This window comes from Scyliorhinus canicula, chromosome 4 (assembly GCF_902713615.1).
Source record: "Scyliorhinus canicula chromosome 4, sScyCan1.1, whole genome shotgun sequence".
NCBI classification, from domain to species: Eukaryota; Metazoa; Chordata; class Chondrichthyes; order Carcharhiniformes; family Scyliorhinidae; genus Scyliorhinus; species Scyliorhinus canicula.
In genome coordinates, this window is record NC_052149.1 from 157,039,208 (window position 1) to 157,056,869 (window position 17,662).

The 17,662-nt window shown below is 45.2% G+C and overlaps 1 protein-coding gene across 8 annotated transcripts in view; it reads left to right on the forward strand.

Moving 5' to 3' along the window:
• Positions 1-17,662, forward strand: part of LOC119965109 (histone-lysine N-methyltransferase NSD2-like) — a 318,910-nt gene that overhangs the window by 203,375 nt on the left and 97,873 nt on the right. For all 8 annotated transcript variants that reach the window (XR_005460429.1, XM_038795422.1, XM_038795423.1 and 5 more), the window contains 3 exons: positions 305-428; positions 3,027-3,227; positions 3,649-3,828. Coding sequence is in view for 7 of the 8 variants with exons in the window: in XM_038795422.1 (XP_038651350.1) it covers positions 305-428; positions 3,027-3,227; positions 3,649-3,828 (505 nt within the window). In the remaining variant the exon portion in view is untranslated. The remainder of the gene's footprint in view (positions 1-304; positions 429-3,026; positions 3,228-3,648; positions 3,829-17,662) is intronic.

A 17,662-nucleotide genomic window follows, 5' to 3' on the forward strand; every position in this document is an offset into this window, starting at 1 on the left:
GCCATGTCCGAATTATAGCTGAACAGAAATTGGCCTAACATTGATTAGGGGGCACTGCTTCAACCCTTTTCCTATTCAGGATATTAGAATTTTAAATAATTAAGCAGATTTGACCTCTGGTTGTTGCTTAAAATGGTGGGAAACTATTTTGATTTCTAAACTTTGTTCCCCCTCAAGTTCTAACCAGAGGGTGGGATTGCTGACTTTTTTCAGTTCAGTTATATATTGAAATATACCGCACATATTAATCCAGTGATTTTAAAGAACAATGTATTTAACAATTTGCCCTCTTCCCTCTCCAAAGCTGTGCGAGAAAACTGGAGAGTTGCTGCTTTGTGAAGGACAGTGCTGTGGCGCCTTCCATTTGAAGTGCCTCGGTTTAACCAAAATGCCCGAAGGAAAATTTATGTGCAGAGAATGTACTACAGGTAAAATATGTATTCATATGGTGATGCATAACTAAATTATAGCTTAAAAGATTGATATTTTGTATTTCATTTATATAAAGTTTTAAAGTATGTTCATATTAAACATGTTTAATATTCCCTCAATTCTTAAGGCTGGGACTAACTTCTCTAGAAAGGTAAACGCTCATGGGTTGACATAATAGTAAAAGAGTTTGTTTAGGTAGATGTAGAGATGTTCCTATCTGTACCAGAGTCCAAAGCTAGGATCCATAAAGATAAGAAAGTCATTAATAAATCTAATAGGGAATGCTGATAAAGTTCCTTTACCCAGTTTGGAACTTGCTACCACAAGACGTACTTGATACAAATAGCATAAATGCATTTAAGGAGAAGCCAGATAAGCATATGTGGGAGAAAGGAATGGAACATTTTGCTGTTTGGATGGGAAGTGGTTCATATGGAGCATAAAGATCAGCACAGACCATTTGAGCTAAACGACCTGTTTCTGTTCTGTAAATACTTTGTAATTTTGTGTACTATCTCCAGAAGGACCTGCTGTTTATTTAGCGGTTATGCAGAAATGCCCACTTTCAACCAAACATTTAAACGTTTTATTTCTTACCTCTTCAACTCCATTCAATGAGTAATTAATTAATTTGCCCGTTCGGAACCTTCCCACCCTTCCTGCAGTGCAACAGTCCTACAACAAGTAGATCAGAAGATTGTCAAGGTACTCTGAAGTATGCGAGAACAGGCCTTGTTAAGTAGGTGAATACAAGGACTCTTTACGGAAGGTAGCAAAGGAAGATTGAAATAGTTTAGCTGTTAATTTTACATATAGAAATTTAGCAATTGAAATAAAATCTACAAGAAAAATAATGGGAAGGGTCACCTGTAAGCTGCTTCATGGGCGGGATTCTCCGACCCCCCGCCGGGTCGGAGAATTGCCGGGGGCCGGCGTGAATCCCGTCCCCGCCGTCTCCCGAAGTCTCCGGCACCAGAGATTCGTCGGGGGCGGGAATCGCGCCGCGCTTGTCGGTGGGGCCCCTCCTCCCGGCGATTCTCCAGCCCGCGATGGACCCAAGTCCTGCTGCTGTCATGCCGGTCTCGCCGGCGGGAATCAAACCACCTACCTTACCGGCGGGACCAGGCGGCGCGGGGGGGGGGGCTCCGGGGTCCTTGGGGGGGGGGGGGGGGGGGGGGGGGCTCCGGGGCCCTGAGGGGGTGCCCCCATGGTGGCCTGGCCCGCAATCGGAGCCCACCGATCGGCGGGCGGGTCTGTGCCGTGGGGGCACTCTTTTCCTTCCGCGTTCACCATAGTCTTCACGATGGCAGACGTGGAAGTGACCCCCTCCCCTGTGCATGCGCGGGGATGACAATCAGCTGATGCTCCGCGCATGCATGAACTTCCGCCGGCTTGCGAAGTCCCTTCGGCCCCAGCTGGCGTGGCGCCAAAGGCCTTTCCCGCCGGCCGGCGGGGCGCCAACCACTCCGGCGCAGGCCCAGCCCCTAAAGGTTAGGGTTTGGCCCCTAAAGGTGCAGATTTGGCCGGCCCGACCTCGGAGTGGTTCATGCCACTCTATCCCGCCGGGACCCCCCGCCCCGCCAGGTAGGGGAGAATCCCGGCCTATGTTTCATAATGCGCTTGTACTCTAAATCTACCCTGAATTACCCTAAATAATATTCCATGGAATATAATGCGTGGCAGGATTTGAGTAATAAGCCAATAAGAAATGGGTTCTGAGAGCATCATAAACCACAAAGGTGAAGTCAGAGTTAAAAGACAGAAGGGAACTTTAAAAAAAATTTACATTCAAAAATGTGCGATTGAATATTGCAGCATGTATTGCATTGGGGGGCAGTGGAAAGGTTCTCTGAAAATGAGGGTTGTTAAGCGTGAAATTTATTGGAGCTAAGAAATTAGGCAGTTTGAAATAGCAACAATAAATCAAATGCATAGGATGATAGTAAAATTAAAGTTATATAATGTGATTAAGGAAACTGCAAAGAAAACTGAGAAGTGCTCTAAAGGGCAGTAACAGTCTGTGATCTGCTGAGGTGAAACTTAGGTTCCTGGCTCATTATTATCCAATGTTATTATCATATCTATATAAATACCACCGTGCATTTTTCTGAGAAATAGCGTTGTCAGTTTTGCACTAAACAGTTTTTTTTCTTGCACGAGAAAGCTACCACAAAGGTGGATCCATTTAAGGAAAGGTTAAATTTAAAGAGAAAACCAGATAGTTTATTCACTTTGGATGTTTAGGGACACGTTTAGCTCATTTGGCTGGACAGCGGGTTCATGATGTAGAGCGAGGCCAACAGCGTGTGTTCAATTCCCGTACAGGCTGCTGTTATTCATGAAGGCCATCTTTGGTGACTTTACTTGGTTAATAATTGTACACTCCTGTGGCTTACACTGTCAGCGTAGAAAAAAAGATAACACCAGAATGATAAATGAAGCACTCATTGAAAGTCAATGGCAAAAGTTTCTCCTGGCCTGTTGTCAGACAAAGTTGACTTGACAAGTGACGCTTCCTGACATTTTCGTGATAGTCTCTAAATGTGACTGTGCCTCTCCAAACAAGTCAAAATGTGGCATTATATTTTCACCAGGTGTTCATACTTGCTTTGTGTGTAGAGAAAATGGGAAGGATGTGAAGCGATGTCTTATGGCACTGTGTGGGAAGTTTTATCATATGGAGTGCATTAAAAACCACCCTACCACTGTACTGCAAAACAAAGGATTCCGGTGCTCAATCCACGTCTGCCTGTCTTGTTATGCCTGCAATCCTACTAATCCAAGAGCAAGTAAAGGTACTGTATGCAAAGAATACTCTTCACAAAAGATAATATTCCGAGCAAGTAGTAAAACAAACATTATCTCTCTGGGAAATGTCAGCAGTTCAACTGTGATCTGTTTTGCATTTCTTGTAAACTTCATAACTGTTTAAGTGTACTTTCATTGATCAGTAGTTATTGCTGAGTTGCCTAAAATTTTACACTGTCAAATATTGTCTGCGAAGCGTCTTGGAGCATGTTACTTTGTTAATGGCACAATAATGCCAGTTGTATTTTCTAAATTTAATGATACATAATACTGTTAGAGTAAGTTAAAATTATTGTGAAAGTGATCTTGGATACATCATACAACAGCATGATGTGAATAAACTAGATTGTAATATAATGTAACATTGGTTGTCTGTGTTATATGTATTTCTGTCTTTATGTGTGTTAGGTCGAATGATGCGCTGTGTGCGATGTCCTGTGGCTTATCATGCCAGCGATAATTGTCTTGCAGCAGGATGTGTGGTCCTGGCTTCAAACAGTATCATATGCACTAACCACTTCACTCCACGGAGGGGCTGCAGGCATCATGGTCATGTCAATGTCAGCTGGTGCTTTGTGTGCTCAGAAGGTAAGGTAAAGCTGGAAGTAAATGATATGTACATATTTTTCCTGATATTTTTTCTACTCCAATTTAGTTTATTTTCATGAAGACCCTGAAACACTTTTACAGTATTCATGAGCAAATTGATACAACATTCCTTTGTCTGCTAATCAATAGGTTTACCTATTTTAATAAATGATACTTCGAAGCTATGGGCCCTGACAATCCTGAAGACTTGTGCTCCAGACATTGCTACACCATGAGCCAAGCTTTTCCACTACCGCCACAATGCTGGCATCTCCCCGGAAATATGGAAAATTGCCCAGATATGTCCTGTATACAAAAAGCAGGACAAATCCAATTCGGTCAGCTACTGCCTCATCAGTCTGCTCTCAATCATCAGTAAAGTGGTGGTAGGGGTCATCAACAGTGCTAACAAGCAGCACTTGCTTGTCAATAGCCTGCTCACTAGATTATCAATTTGAGTTCCGACAGAGTCACTCCACTTCCTCTTATTACAGCCTTGGTAAAAGCATGGAGAAAGGAGCTGAATTCCAGAAGTGAGGTGATAGTGACATCAAGAGTGCATTTGACTGAGTATGGCATCAAGGAGTCCTAGCAAAACTGGTTGGAGTCATACCTCACACAAAGGAAGATGATTTAATTGTTGGAGGTCAATTAACTCAGTTTCAGGAGTTCCTCAGCGTAGTGTCATAGGCCCAAACATCTTCAGTTGCTTCACCCATGACCTTCGTTCCATCATAAGGTCAGAAGTGGGGATGATCACTGCTGATTGCACACTGTTCGGCACCATTCACAACTCCTCATACTGAAGCAGTCCATGTCCAAATGCAGCAAGAACTGGTCAATATCCAGGCTTGGGTTGACAAGTGGCAAGTAACATTCACACCACACAAGTGCCAGGCAATGATCTTCTCCAACAAGAGGGAATCTAACCATCCCCCCATGACATTCAATGGCATTACCATTGCTGAATCCCCTATTAACATTCTATGGTTGCTATTGACGAGAAACTCAACTGGACTAGTCATATAAATAACATAGCTACAAGAGCAGGTCAGAAGCTTGGAATCCTGGGCAATAAATGCTGACCAAGCCAGAGACGCCCACATCCCAGAAATACTTTAAAAAAATAACTAGGTTGACACCTCCATTAAAATCAAACAGAAAAATGTTATACTAATACATTAAGTATCTGTTCATTCTTATTTTGAGCAATAGTTGCAGTCCCTACTACTTAAAATGTACATGTTTAAAATGGGCAGTCATTTTTATTCGGTGAAAGGTGATGACCATTATCCATTTACATTAGTTAATTTCAAAGTTGTCTGTTATAGCATCCTAAATTCTCTGTTTATTTTGTCCAGTAACAGCTCTATTTACTCATTAATTTGCAGATTTCACTTCCCATTGGCTTCCATTTCTTCTAGAATTTAAAACACAGGTTTAGTCTCACAGAAAAATGTTGCAAAGCCGTCTCCATAACATAAAAGATTAGTAGGTTGAAGGAAATTAATTATAATATGGAAGCCGAATTGTGGGTTGGTACTATGTGGTGGAACTTGAGCAGTTTGTTAGAACTGAACCATCAGATTAGGTCACTGTTGCTAACTATGCTGCTCACCCAGTCCTGTATATGTAAACTTTTTTTTTGAATTTCAGCTGGTGCCCTTTCTTTACTGCTTCCTTTATTATCAACACTGCATTATACTGGCCACCACAAATAGAGGATAAATTGCATTTTCAACAACTCGCCTATTATAAATGGTAGGCTGTACAAAGCTACTTAATTGCTTTAAAAACTATGGCCAGGATTTTGCAGCCCCGCCATGGCAGGGGATAGAGTGGGCCAGCCAAAAGTCGATGACTTTCGGCGGGACCAGAAGTTCCTGATGGCAGGTGAGTTTGAAAAATCCTGGCCTATATCTTTGGACAAAACATCATTCTGCATACGATTACTTCAGTTCTAAGGAAGATAAATCCTCCTTGTAAGAGCAAACATAAGTAGTGACTTGTAACTCACTTTTATAGTGTTTAGCTCTACTCAAAGCTCTATAGTGAATACTTTTACCTATGCTGAATGAAAAGGAACTCTATATGACTACACAACATTCCCTCATGTTTGACATTAAATAAATATTTTGTATCAGTTTTCACCAACAATAATGGAAATTTGAATGGTGATATGCTCAAGGAAGGTCTGGAACAATGGTTGGAGGTAACTAGAGAAATAATTAGTTTTGAAAAAAATAGCAAAATTTATGATGAAGTCACCACTGAGCACTGGCTATTAAAAAGGTCAGAAGATAACAGTTCTTGGCATAATATTTTAATCATGAATATATAAATTGTGTAACTTTACTGGTCAGAGTCAATGTTACATTTTTGTTGAAGGAAGAGAAAATGGATATTTCAAAGCACTTTGCAGCCAATTCATTACTTCTGAAGTCAAGTCACTGCTGTAATGTAGGAAAACAGCAGCTAACTTATGCATAGCAAACGCCCACACACAGCAATGTAATATGGCCAAATGATCTGTTTTTCTAATGTTGATTGAGGATTAATATTGGCCAGAACTACAGGGATAACTCACCGACGCATTTTAAAAATAGTCCCAAGGGATCTTCTATGTCTACCTGAGCAGGCAGATGAGGTCTCAGTTTAATGTATCATGTGAAATATGAAATCTCCAGCTGTGTCACATTCCCTCCTTACCACACTGGAGTATAAACCTTGACTTTTGTGCTCAAGCCCTAGTTTGAGACTTGAACCGGAATTTATGACTAAAAGGTGAGACTAATGCTAAGTGAGCCACAACTGAAACAGAGTTAGTATAAGTAAGTGCTGTTTGTATTGGGGTTTATGCTAGACACACTTTTGTTCACGTACTATATAAGAACTAGGAGCAGGAATAGGCCATCTGGCCCTTCCAGGCTGCTCCGCCTTCAATGAGATCATGGCTGATCTTTTGTGGACTCAGTTCCACTTTCCCGCCCGAACGCCATAACTCTTTATTCCTTTATTCTTCAAAAAACTATCTATCTTTATCTTGAAAACCTTTAATGAAGGAGTCTCAACTGCTTCACTGGGCAGGGAATTCCACAGATTCACAACCCTCTGGGTGAAGAAGTTCCTCCTAAACTCAGTCCTAAATCTACGTCCCCTTATTTTGAGGCTATGCCCCCTAGTTCTGCTTTCACCCGCCAGTGGAAATAACCTGCCCGCATTTATCCTATCTATTCCCTTCGTAATTTTTAATGTTTCTATAAGATCCCCACGCATCCTTCTAAATTCCAGCGAGTACAGTCGCAGTCTACTCAATCTCTCCTTGTAATCCAACTCGCTCAACTCTAGGATTAACCTAGTGAATCTCCTCTGCACCCCCCCGCCCCCCCAAAAACGCCAGAACCTCCTTTCTCAGGTACTGAACACAATACACCAGGTGTGGCCTCACTAACACCTTATACAGTTGCAGCATAACCTCCCTAGTCTTAAATTGCATCCCTCCAGCAATGAAGGACAAAACTCCATTTGCCTTCTTAATCACCTGTTGCACCTGTAAACCACATTTTTGCGACTCATGCACTAGGACACCCAGGTCCCTCTGCACAGCAGCATGTTTTAACATTTTATTATTTAAATAATAATCCTTTTTGTGTTATTCCTACCAGCACGGTAGCATTGTAGATAGCACAATTGCTTCACAGCTCCAGGGTCCCAGGTTCGATTTCGGCTTGGGTCACTGTCTGTGCAGAGTCTGCACATCCTCCCCGTGTGTGCGTGGGTTTCCTCCGGGTGCTCCGGTTTCCTCCCACAGTCCAAAGATGTGCAGGTTAGGTGGATTGGCCATGATAAATTGCCCTTAGTGTCCAAAGTTGCCCTTAGTGTTGGGTGGGGTTACTGGGTTATGGGGATAGGGTGGAGGTGTTGATCTTGGGTAGAGTGCTCTTTCCAAGAGCCGGTGCAGACTCGATGGGCCGAATGGCCTCCCGCACTATAAATTCTATGAAAAATGGATAACCGTACATTTGTCAATATTGTATTCCATCAGCCAGACCCTAGCCCATTCACTGAATGCTAAAAGAGATTCACTTAAACTATCCAAATCCCTCGGCAGATTTCCAGTATCCTCTGCACTTTTTGTTTTACCACTCATCTTAGTGTCATCTGCAAACTTGAACACATTGCACTTGGTCCCCAACTCCAAATCATAGAACATAGAACAGTACAGCACAGAACAGGCCCTTCAGCCCTCGATGTTGTGCCGAGCAATGATCACCCTACTTAAACCCACGTAACCTGTATACCTGTAACCCAACAATCCCCCCATTAACCTTACACTATGGGCAATTTAGCATGGCCAATCCACCTAACCCGCACATCTTTGGACTGTGGGAGGAAACCGGAGCACCCGGAGGAAACCCACGCACACACGGGGAGGACGTGCAGACTCCACACAGACAGTGACCCAGCCGGGAATCGAACCTGGGACCCTGGAGCTGTGAAGCATTGATGCTAACCACCATGCTACCGTGAGGCTCATCTATGTAAATTGCGAATAATTGTGGGCCCAACACTGATCCCTGAGGGACACCACTAGCTACTGATTGCCAACCAGAGAAACACCCATTAATCCCCACTCTTTGCTTTCTATTAATTAACCAATCCTCTACCCATGCTACTACTTTACTCTTAGCGCCATGCATCTTTATCTTATACAACAACCTTTTGTATGGCACCTTGTCAAAAGCTTTCTGGAAATCCAGAAATATCACATCCATTGGCTCCCCGCTGTCTACCTCACTGGTAATGTCCTCAAACAATTCCACTAAATTAGTTAGGCATGACCGACCCTTTATGAACCCATGGTGCGTCTGTCCAATGGGACAATTTCCATCCAGATGCCTCGTTATTTCTTCCTTTATGATAGATTCCAGCATCTTCCCTACTACCGAACTTAAGCTAACTGGCCTTTTCTTACTCGCTTTTTGCCTACCTCCTTTTTTAAACAGTGGTGTCATGTTTGCTAATTTTCAATCCCCTGGGACCACCCCAGAATCAAGTGAATTTGGGTAAATTATCACTAGTGCATTTTCAGTTTTCCTAGCCATCTCTTTTAGCACTCTGGGATGCATTCCATCAGGACCAGGAGACTTGTCTACCTTTAGCCTCATTAGCTTGCCCACCACAACCTCCTTAGTGATAACAATGATCTCAAGGGCCTCACCTGTCATAGCCTCATTTCTATCAGTCGCTGGCATGTTATTTGTGTCTTCCACTATGAAGACCGACCCAAAAAACCTGTTCAGTTCCTCAGCCATTTCCTCATCTCCCATTATTAAAACTCCCTTCTCATCCTCTAAAGGACCAATATTTACCTTAGCCACTCTTTTTTGTTTTATATATTTGTAGAAACTTTTACTATCTGTTTTTATATTCTGAGCAAGTTTACTCTCATAATCTATCTTACTCTTCTTTATACCTTTTTTAGGAGCTTTCTGTTGACCCCTAAAGATTTCCCAATCCTCTAGTCTCCCACTAATCTTTGCCATTTTGTATGCTCGTTCCTTCAATTTGATACTCTCCCTTATTTCCTTGGATATCCACGGTCCATTTTCCCTCTTTCTACCGTCCTTCCTTTTTGTTGCTGACCACCGTGAAAAATTGCTTGGAAGGTTAGAACATAGAACGATACAGCGCAGTACAGGCCCTTCGGCCCTCGATGTTGCACTGACATGGAAAAAAACTAAAGGCCATCTAACCTACACTATGCCATTATCATCCATATGCTTATCCAATAAACTTTTAAATGCCCTCAATGTTGGCGAGTTCACTACTGTTGCAGGTAGGGCATTCCACGGCCTCACCACTCTTTGCGTAAAAAACCCACCTCTGACCTCTGTCCTATATCTATTACCCCTCAATTTAAGGCTATGTCCCCTCGTGCTAGCCACCTCCATCCGCGGGAGAAGGCTCTCGCTGTCCACCCTATCTAACCCTCTGATCATTTTGTATGCCTCTATTAAGTCACCTCTTAACCTTCTTCTCTCTAACGAAAACAACCTCAAGTCCATCACCCTTTTCTCATAAGATTTTCCCTCCATACCAGGCAACATCCTGGTAAATCTCCTCTGCACCCGTTCCAAAGCTTCCACGTCCTTCCTATAATGAGGCGACCAGAACTGTACGCAATACTCCAAATGCGGCCGTACTAGAGATTTGTACAACTGCAACATGACCTCATGGCTCCGGAACTCAATCCCTCTACCAATAAAGACCAACACACCATAGGCCTTCTTCACAACCCTATCAACCTGGGTGGCAACTTTCAGGGATCTATGTACATGGACACCGAGATCCCTCTGCTCATCCACACTACCAAGGATTTTACCATTAGCCAAATATTCCGCATTCCTGTTATTCTTTCCAAAGTGAATCACCTCACACTTCTCCACATTAAACTCCATTTGCCACCTCTCAGCCCAGCTCTGCAGCTTATCTATGTCCCTCTGTAACCTGCAACATCCTTCTGCACTGTCTACAACTCCACCGACTTTAGTGTCGTCTGCAAATTTACTCACCCATCCTTCTGTGCCCTCCTCTAGGTCATTTATAAAAATGACAAACAGCAACGGCCCCAGAACAGATCCTTGTGGTACGCCACTCGTAACTGAACTCCATTCAGAACATTTCCCATCAACTACCACTCTGTCTTCTTTCAACTAGCCAATTTCTGATCCACATCTCTAAATCACCCTCAATCCCCAGCCTCCGTATTTTCTGCAATAGCCGACCGTGGGGAACCTTATCAAACGCTTTACTGAAATCCATATACACCACATCAACTGCTCTACCCTCGTCTACCTGTTCAGTCACCTTCTCAAAGAACTCGATAAGGTTTGTGAGGCATGACCTACCCTTCACAAAACCATGCTGACTATCCCTAATCATATTATTCCTCTCTAGATGATTATAAATCGTATCTTTTATAATCCTCTCCAAGACTTTACCCACCACAGACGTTAGGCTCACCGGCCTATAGTTACCGGGGTTATCTCTACTCCCCTTCTTGAACAAAGGGACCACATTTGCTATCCTCCAGTCCTCTGGCACTATTCCTGTAGCCAATGATGACCTAAAAATCAAAGCCAAAGGCTCAGCAATCTCTTCCCTGGCTTCCCAGAGAATCCTAGGATAAATCCCATCAGGCCCCGGGGACTTATCTATTTTCACCTTGTCCAGAATTGCCAACACTTCTTCCCTACGCACCTCAATGCCATCTATTCTAATAGCCTGGGTCTCAATTCTCCTCCACAATATTATCTTTTTCCTGAGTGAATACTGACGAAAAGTATTCATTTAGTATCTCGCTTATCTCCTCAGCCTCCACACACAACTTCCCACCACTGTCCTTGACTGGCCTTACTCTTACCCTAGTCATTCTTTTATTCCTGACATACCTATAGAAAGCTTTTGGGTTTTCCTTGATCCTACCTGCCAAAGACTTCTCATGTCCCCTCCTTGCTCGTCTCAGCTCTCTCTTTAGATCCTTCCTCGCTTCCTTGTAACTATCAAGTGCCCCAACTGAAACTTCACGCCTCATCTTCACATAGGCCTCCTTCTTCCTCTTAACAAGAGATTCCACTTCTTTGGTAAACCACGGTTCCCTCGCTCGACCCCTTCCTCCCTGCCTGACTGGTACGTACTTATCAAAAACATGCAATAGCTGTTCCTTGAACAAGCTCCACATATCCAGTGTGCCCAACCCTTGCAGCCTACTTCTCCAACCTACACATCCTAAGTCATGTCTAATGGCATCATAATTGCCCTTCCCCCAGCTATAACTCTTGCCCTGCGGGGTATACTTATCCCTTTCCATCACTAACGTAAAGGTCACTGAATTGTGGTCACTGTTTCCAAAGTGCTCACCTACCTCCAGATCTAACACCTGGCCTGGTTCATTACCCAAAACCAAATCCAATGTGGCCTCGCCTCTTGTTGGCCTGTCAACATATTGTGTCAGGAAACCCTCCTGCACACATTGTACAAAGAACGACCCATCTAATGTACTCGAACTATATATTTTCCAGTCAATATTTGGAAAGTTAAAGTCTCCCATAACAACTACCCTGTTACTTTCGCTCTTTTCCAGGATCATCTTCGCCACCCTTTCCTCTACATTGTTCTCCACTGTTCCTCAACTGTTTCATCATGAAGTCTTTGATGGTTTTGACTTTGATGTAGCCAAATTTGTTTCAAAATTTGTTGATGGCACTCAAGTAAAGAATTTGGCAAAGTGCAAGGATAATGTATGGATTTTACAATGACAGATAGGTGACAAATGTAGCCTGAAATTTGTGGAGTGAATGCCCATCCCATCATCTTCCTGCCCTGAAGTCAACAGCCCACCCACCACATTTAAATTAACAATTTGGGGTCGATTAGACATTATCAAACCAACTGACCGTGATAATATGCTGTCCATAGCATAAAACGTATGGCATGGGCAGTAGGGTGGGAACAGCAAGGATAATTCTTAAACTTAAATGTTTAAATGCTCCGGTTGGCCTCTTCCACCTGTATTATTCTGCCCGTAGCGTAAAAGAATAAATGTGTAGTTATAATCTAATACAAAACATAAATGAGGCCACAGTCAGGTTGATGTATACAACATTATAGAAAGGACGTTAAAGATGTAGAGGTTGTACAACATAAGACTTCCTCTGAATGACATCATGGTCGAGAAGCTGTAGTTATCTGAAGAGATTGTAGCTACACTTTCCCATCGTGATCACCTGAATATCATTTCCAGATTAATGGCTAATCATCTTAACTGTGTTTCAAAGGCTAAGAGAAGGTCTATTAGAAGTTTTAAAATACTTTAAAGTTTTGATTGGGTAAACAGAAAAAGACTGTTTCCTCTGGGTTGGGAGACAGTGAGAAGGAATCATCAATTTAAAATGATAACCAAGAAAGTCAAGAGAGAGATTGGAAGAAATATCTTTATGAAGTAGATTGTTGAAGAAAAGAGTGTTTTCCACAGGCTACGCTGAGTATTAATGAAAAATTGGATAAATATTTGAACCAGGCACAGTACTCGAAAAACAGCATAAATTGTGGGATAGATTTTAATTTGTTTCAACGAAATCCTGTACAGACATGATGGGCTGAATAGCCTTCTTTTCTGTAAGCGTCTTTGATTCCATTTAAAGTGCTTTCCCATGGGGAATACCTTAATAGCCATTCCCAGATTAATGACCAATCATCCCCATATCCTGGATAATATGTGAGTAATACTATAGGTAATTAGCTATTAATAAATAAATTGCAAAAACTCTGTAAAATCAGATGTCAGAGCTATCCTTATTTTTATTATTATCTTATAGTTCCTAGGGGATGAACAGTTTGTTTTCTCTCCCCACCAGAGATCGATTCAGTCTAAAGCACATCAAAATATTGATTTCACAAAAATTCTATGCAACAGTACAGTAATTCTTTGCTTAACTTTATACTTGCATTCCTGCAACGTGCAACTTTAAATGAAACAATAATAAGCAAATCAGATTTTCCCAGGACAAACAATATAAAAGCTTTAGTTAGGTTCTGTAGGACCTTTCCCATCAGTAAAATGCCACTAAAACATTATATCTGTAAGTTTATATAATTTATTCATAAGTATCATAACTTTAAAATAAATTAAAAAACATAAAAGAAATATGCTAATTCTTTCTACTTACCTCCTGCTTGTTGTCTCCCAATTGCCACCTTTTTTGCACTTAGCCTCTCCCACTCTTCATCTCTCACGCTTCCACATCCTCTGGGGGCACTCTCTGAGGGGCTTGCTAGCTAGAGAGAGGAATCATGATAGCCTGCTGAATTGAGTGCAAGGGCAAAAACTGGAGTCTTGCCGACAGTCTCCCAGCTTGCCCCGCTGGCCACGATGAGGTTCTTGCCCAAAGCAGACGAGAGCTCATAGCTATTTACATTCATCTGAATGAAATTACCAGCCAGGAAGATGGATACACCAGCCTCCTGGGATGCACCCCCAGCCAGGTGCTACGCTGGTGTGAATTGGAGCAAATCATGACAAGGGGGACCTAGCTCCTAACCCTCTGAGGTGGGGCAAGGTGGTGTGTACGCTCCCTATACTTGCCTCCCGGGTACTGAGAGGAACCTTCAGGGAGGTGAGACCAGGGTGGGATGGGGGGTGCTCAGACCCGAGGTCTTTCCCTGGATGTTGATTGTCTGGCTGGTCTTCCCATCTGTAGCCTTGAAAATTAATAATCTGTCTTTCAACATGTCCCGTTTTCTCTGATGTGTTGGAATCACCCAACATGTCAATATCACTACCCGCGTGGCGGACACACAGTGGACGGCCATGGCGGGTGTCCCCGGGACAAGGTGGAACCCCGGAGCGCAGGGACCCGACCGCATGGGGAGAGCAGTGATAGTGGACATCCTGGACGGCCCCCTAACAAAGGGAAACCCCAGAGGGCAGGGGCGTGTCCACCGGACAAATATGGTTAACCCCACAGGAGCAAGGGGGCAGAAGCCCCCCACCAGAATAGTCACCTGGAACGTAAGGGGACTTAACGGCCCAGTGAAGAGATCTAGAGTCCTCACCCACCTTAGAAACATGAGGGCCGACATAGTCTTCCTCCAAGAGACGCACCTGAGGGAGCAGGACCAACTGCGGGTAAGAAAGGGCTGGGTGGGACAAACCTATCATTCCTGTTATGGGGCAAGGGCCAGGGGGGTGGCGATCCTGATTGGCAAGAGGACAATGTTTAGGGCGACAAAGACGGTTACGGACCCAGGGGGACGGTATGTCATGGTCAGCGGGGCCCTGGATGGGGCGCCGGTAGTTCTAGTTAACGTGTACGCGCCCAACTGGGACGACACGAGCTTCATCCAAAAGACCATGGCAGAAATCCCGGACATAGCGACGCACCGACTAATCATGGGGGGGGGACTTCAACTGTGTACAGGACCCAAAGACGGACAGATCAAACTCCAGAACGGGGAAAACCTCAAACATGGCAAGGGAACTCAGTCACTATATGGAGCAGATGGGAGCAGTGGACCCCTGGAGATTCGCCCACCCGGGGGAGAAAGAATTCTCTTTCTTCTCCCCAGTACACAATGTGTACACCAGAATTGACTTCTTTGTGGTGGGGAAAACGGTGCTTCCAGGGATAGACAAGGTGGAATATTCCGCAATTGTGATATCAGACCACGCCCCACACTACATGGACGTGCGGCTGGAGACGGGAAGGGCCCAGCGCCCCACATGGAGGCTGGACGGTGCCTTACTAGCTGACAAGGCCTTCAGCGAAAGGATAGCGCGGGCCATAGCGGAGTACACGGAGAACAACCAAAACGGGGAGGTCTCATCCTCCACGTTCTGGGAAGCGCTTAAGGCCGTACTAAGAGGGGAAATCATTGCCTACAAAGCGCAAAGAGATAGGGAGGAAAGGGTGGCTAGGCAGAAGCTGGTCGACTCCATACTGGAGGTAGACCGTAAATACTCCGAGGCCCCGACCGTAGAGCTCCTGGCGGAGAGAAAAGAATTACAAAGGAACTTTGACCTGCTCTCTACCAGGAAAGCAGTACACCAACTCCGCCAGGCACGCGGGGCCCTGTACGAACACGGAGACAAAGCCAGCCGCCTGTTGGCACACCAGCTGAGAAAGCAGGCAGCCAGCAGGGAAATTGCGCAAATCAGAGGTACCAGAGGCACGTGGGAAACAGAACCAGAGAGGATTAACGAAACCTTCAAGGCCTTCTACCAAGAGCTATACACCTCGGAGCCCCCAACGGGGAAGGCTGGGATGAACCGGTTTCTTGATGGACTGGACATACCAGTCGTGGGAGAGGGCAGAAAACGGGATCTGGAAGCACCACTAGCACTGGGAGAGATCATGGAGAGCATTAGCTCCATGCAGACGGGGAAGGCGCCGGGACCGGACGGATTCCCGGCGGACTTCTACAAAAAATTCGCGACAGCGCTGGCCCCGCACCTGCGGGAGATGTTCACAGACTCGCTAGCTAGGGGCACACTGCCACCCACGTTAGCACAGGCCTCAATCTCGCTGATACCTAAGAAAGACAAAGACCCAACGGAATGTGGGTCATACAGACCCATATCCCTGCTGAACGCAGACGCCAAAATACTGGCCAAAATCCTAGCCAAAAGGCTAGAAGACTGTGTACCTGAGGTGGTCACAGAGGACCAGACGGGCTTCGTCAAAGGTAGACAGCTTACCGCGAACATCAGGCGCCTGCTGAACGTGATAATGACCCCCTCCGGGGAGAGAACACAAGAGGTGATCGTCTCCCTGGACGCAGAAAAGGCCTTCGACAGAGTCGAATGGAAATACCTCATAGAGGTACTGGAGCGGTTCGGGCTTGGAACAGGGTTCACCGCTTGGGTAAAGCTCCTATACAACGCTCCCATGGCGAGTGTACGGACCAACAATACCAACTCCCAATACTTCCAGCTGCACAGGGGCACCAGACAAGGATGCCCACTGTCCCCGCTGCTGTTCGTACTAGCAATCGAACCGCTAGCAATCGCGCTCAGGGCAGCAAAAAATTGGAGGGGGATCCGAAGGGGAGGTAGAGAGCACAGAGTCTCACTCTATGCGGATGATCTGCTCCTCTATATCTCGGACCCACAAAGCAGCATGGACGGAATCATAGCGCTCCTGAAAGAGTTTGGAGCCTTCTCGGGCTACAAACTCAACATGAGCAAAAGTGAGATCTTCCCAGTACACCCGCAAGGGGGGGGGGGGGGGGGGGGGGGCAGCGCTAAAGGGCCTGCCGTTCAAACAAGCCCGAAATAAATTCCGCTACCTGGGGATCCAAATAGCCCATGACTGGAAAGGGGTCCACAAATGGAACCTCACCAGCCTGACGGAGGAAGTTAAAAAGGACCTGCAAAGATGGAACACACTCCCGCTCTCCCTCGCGGGGAGAGTCCAGACGATCAAAATGAACGTACTGCCCAGGTTCCTTTTCCTGTTTAGATCCATTCCAATCTACATCCCCAAGGCCTTTTTCAAAGCGCTGGACAAACATATCATGGCGTTCGTATGGGGGGGTAAAAATGCTAGGATCCCAAAGAAGGTCATACAAAAAACAAAATCCAGGGGGGGGCTAGCCCTCCCGAATCTACAATTCTACCACTGGGCGGCAACAGCCGAGCGAGTAAGGGGATGGATCCAGGAGCCAGAAGCCGAGTGGGTGCGTGCGGAGGAGGCCTCCTGCATGGGAACCTCCCTCCGGGCAGCACAGCAGCACTCCCATCCCCACCCAAAAAACACTCCACCAGCCCAGTGGTGACAGCCACCCTCCAATCCTGGAACCAACTGCGGCAGCAATTTGGCCTGTACAAAATGTCGGACAAGGCTCCCATCTGCAACAACCATAGGTTCAAACCAGCACTGACCGACGCCACCTTCAAAAGGTGGAGGCAGGACGGGGGGACACTGACAGTCAGGGACCTATACACGGACGACAGGATCGCAACACTGGACGAACTGACAGAGAAATTTCAGCTAGCTGGGGGGAACGAGCTACGGTACCTGCAGCTCAAAAACTTCCTACGAAAGGAGACAAGGACGTACCCACAACCGCCACGACAGACACTATTGGAAGACCTACTGGACGCAAGTATCCTAGAGAAAGGGAACTGTAGTGACATGTATGACCGACTGGTAGACAGGGACGACACCGTACTGGACGCAACAAGAAGGAAATGGGAGGACGACCTGGGGATGGAGATAGGGTGGGGACTCTGGAGTGAAGCACTGCATAGGGTCAACTCCACCTCCACGTG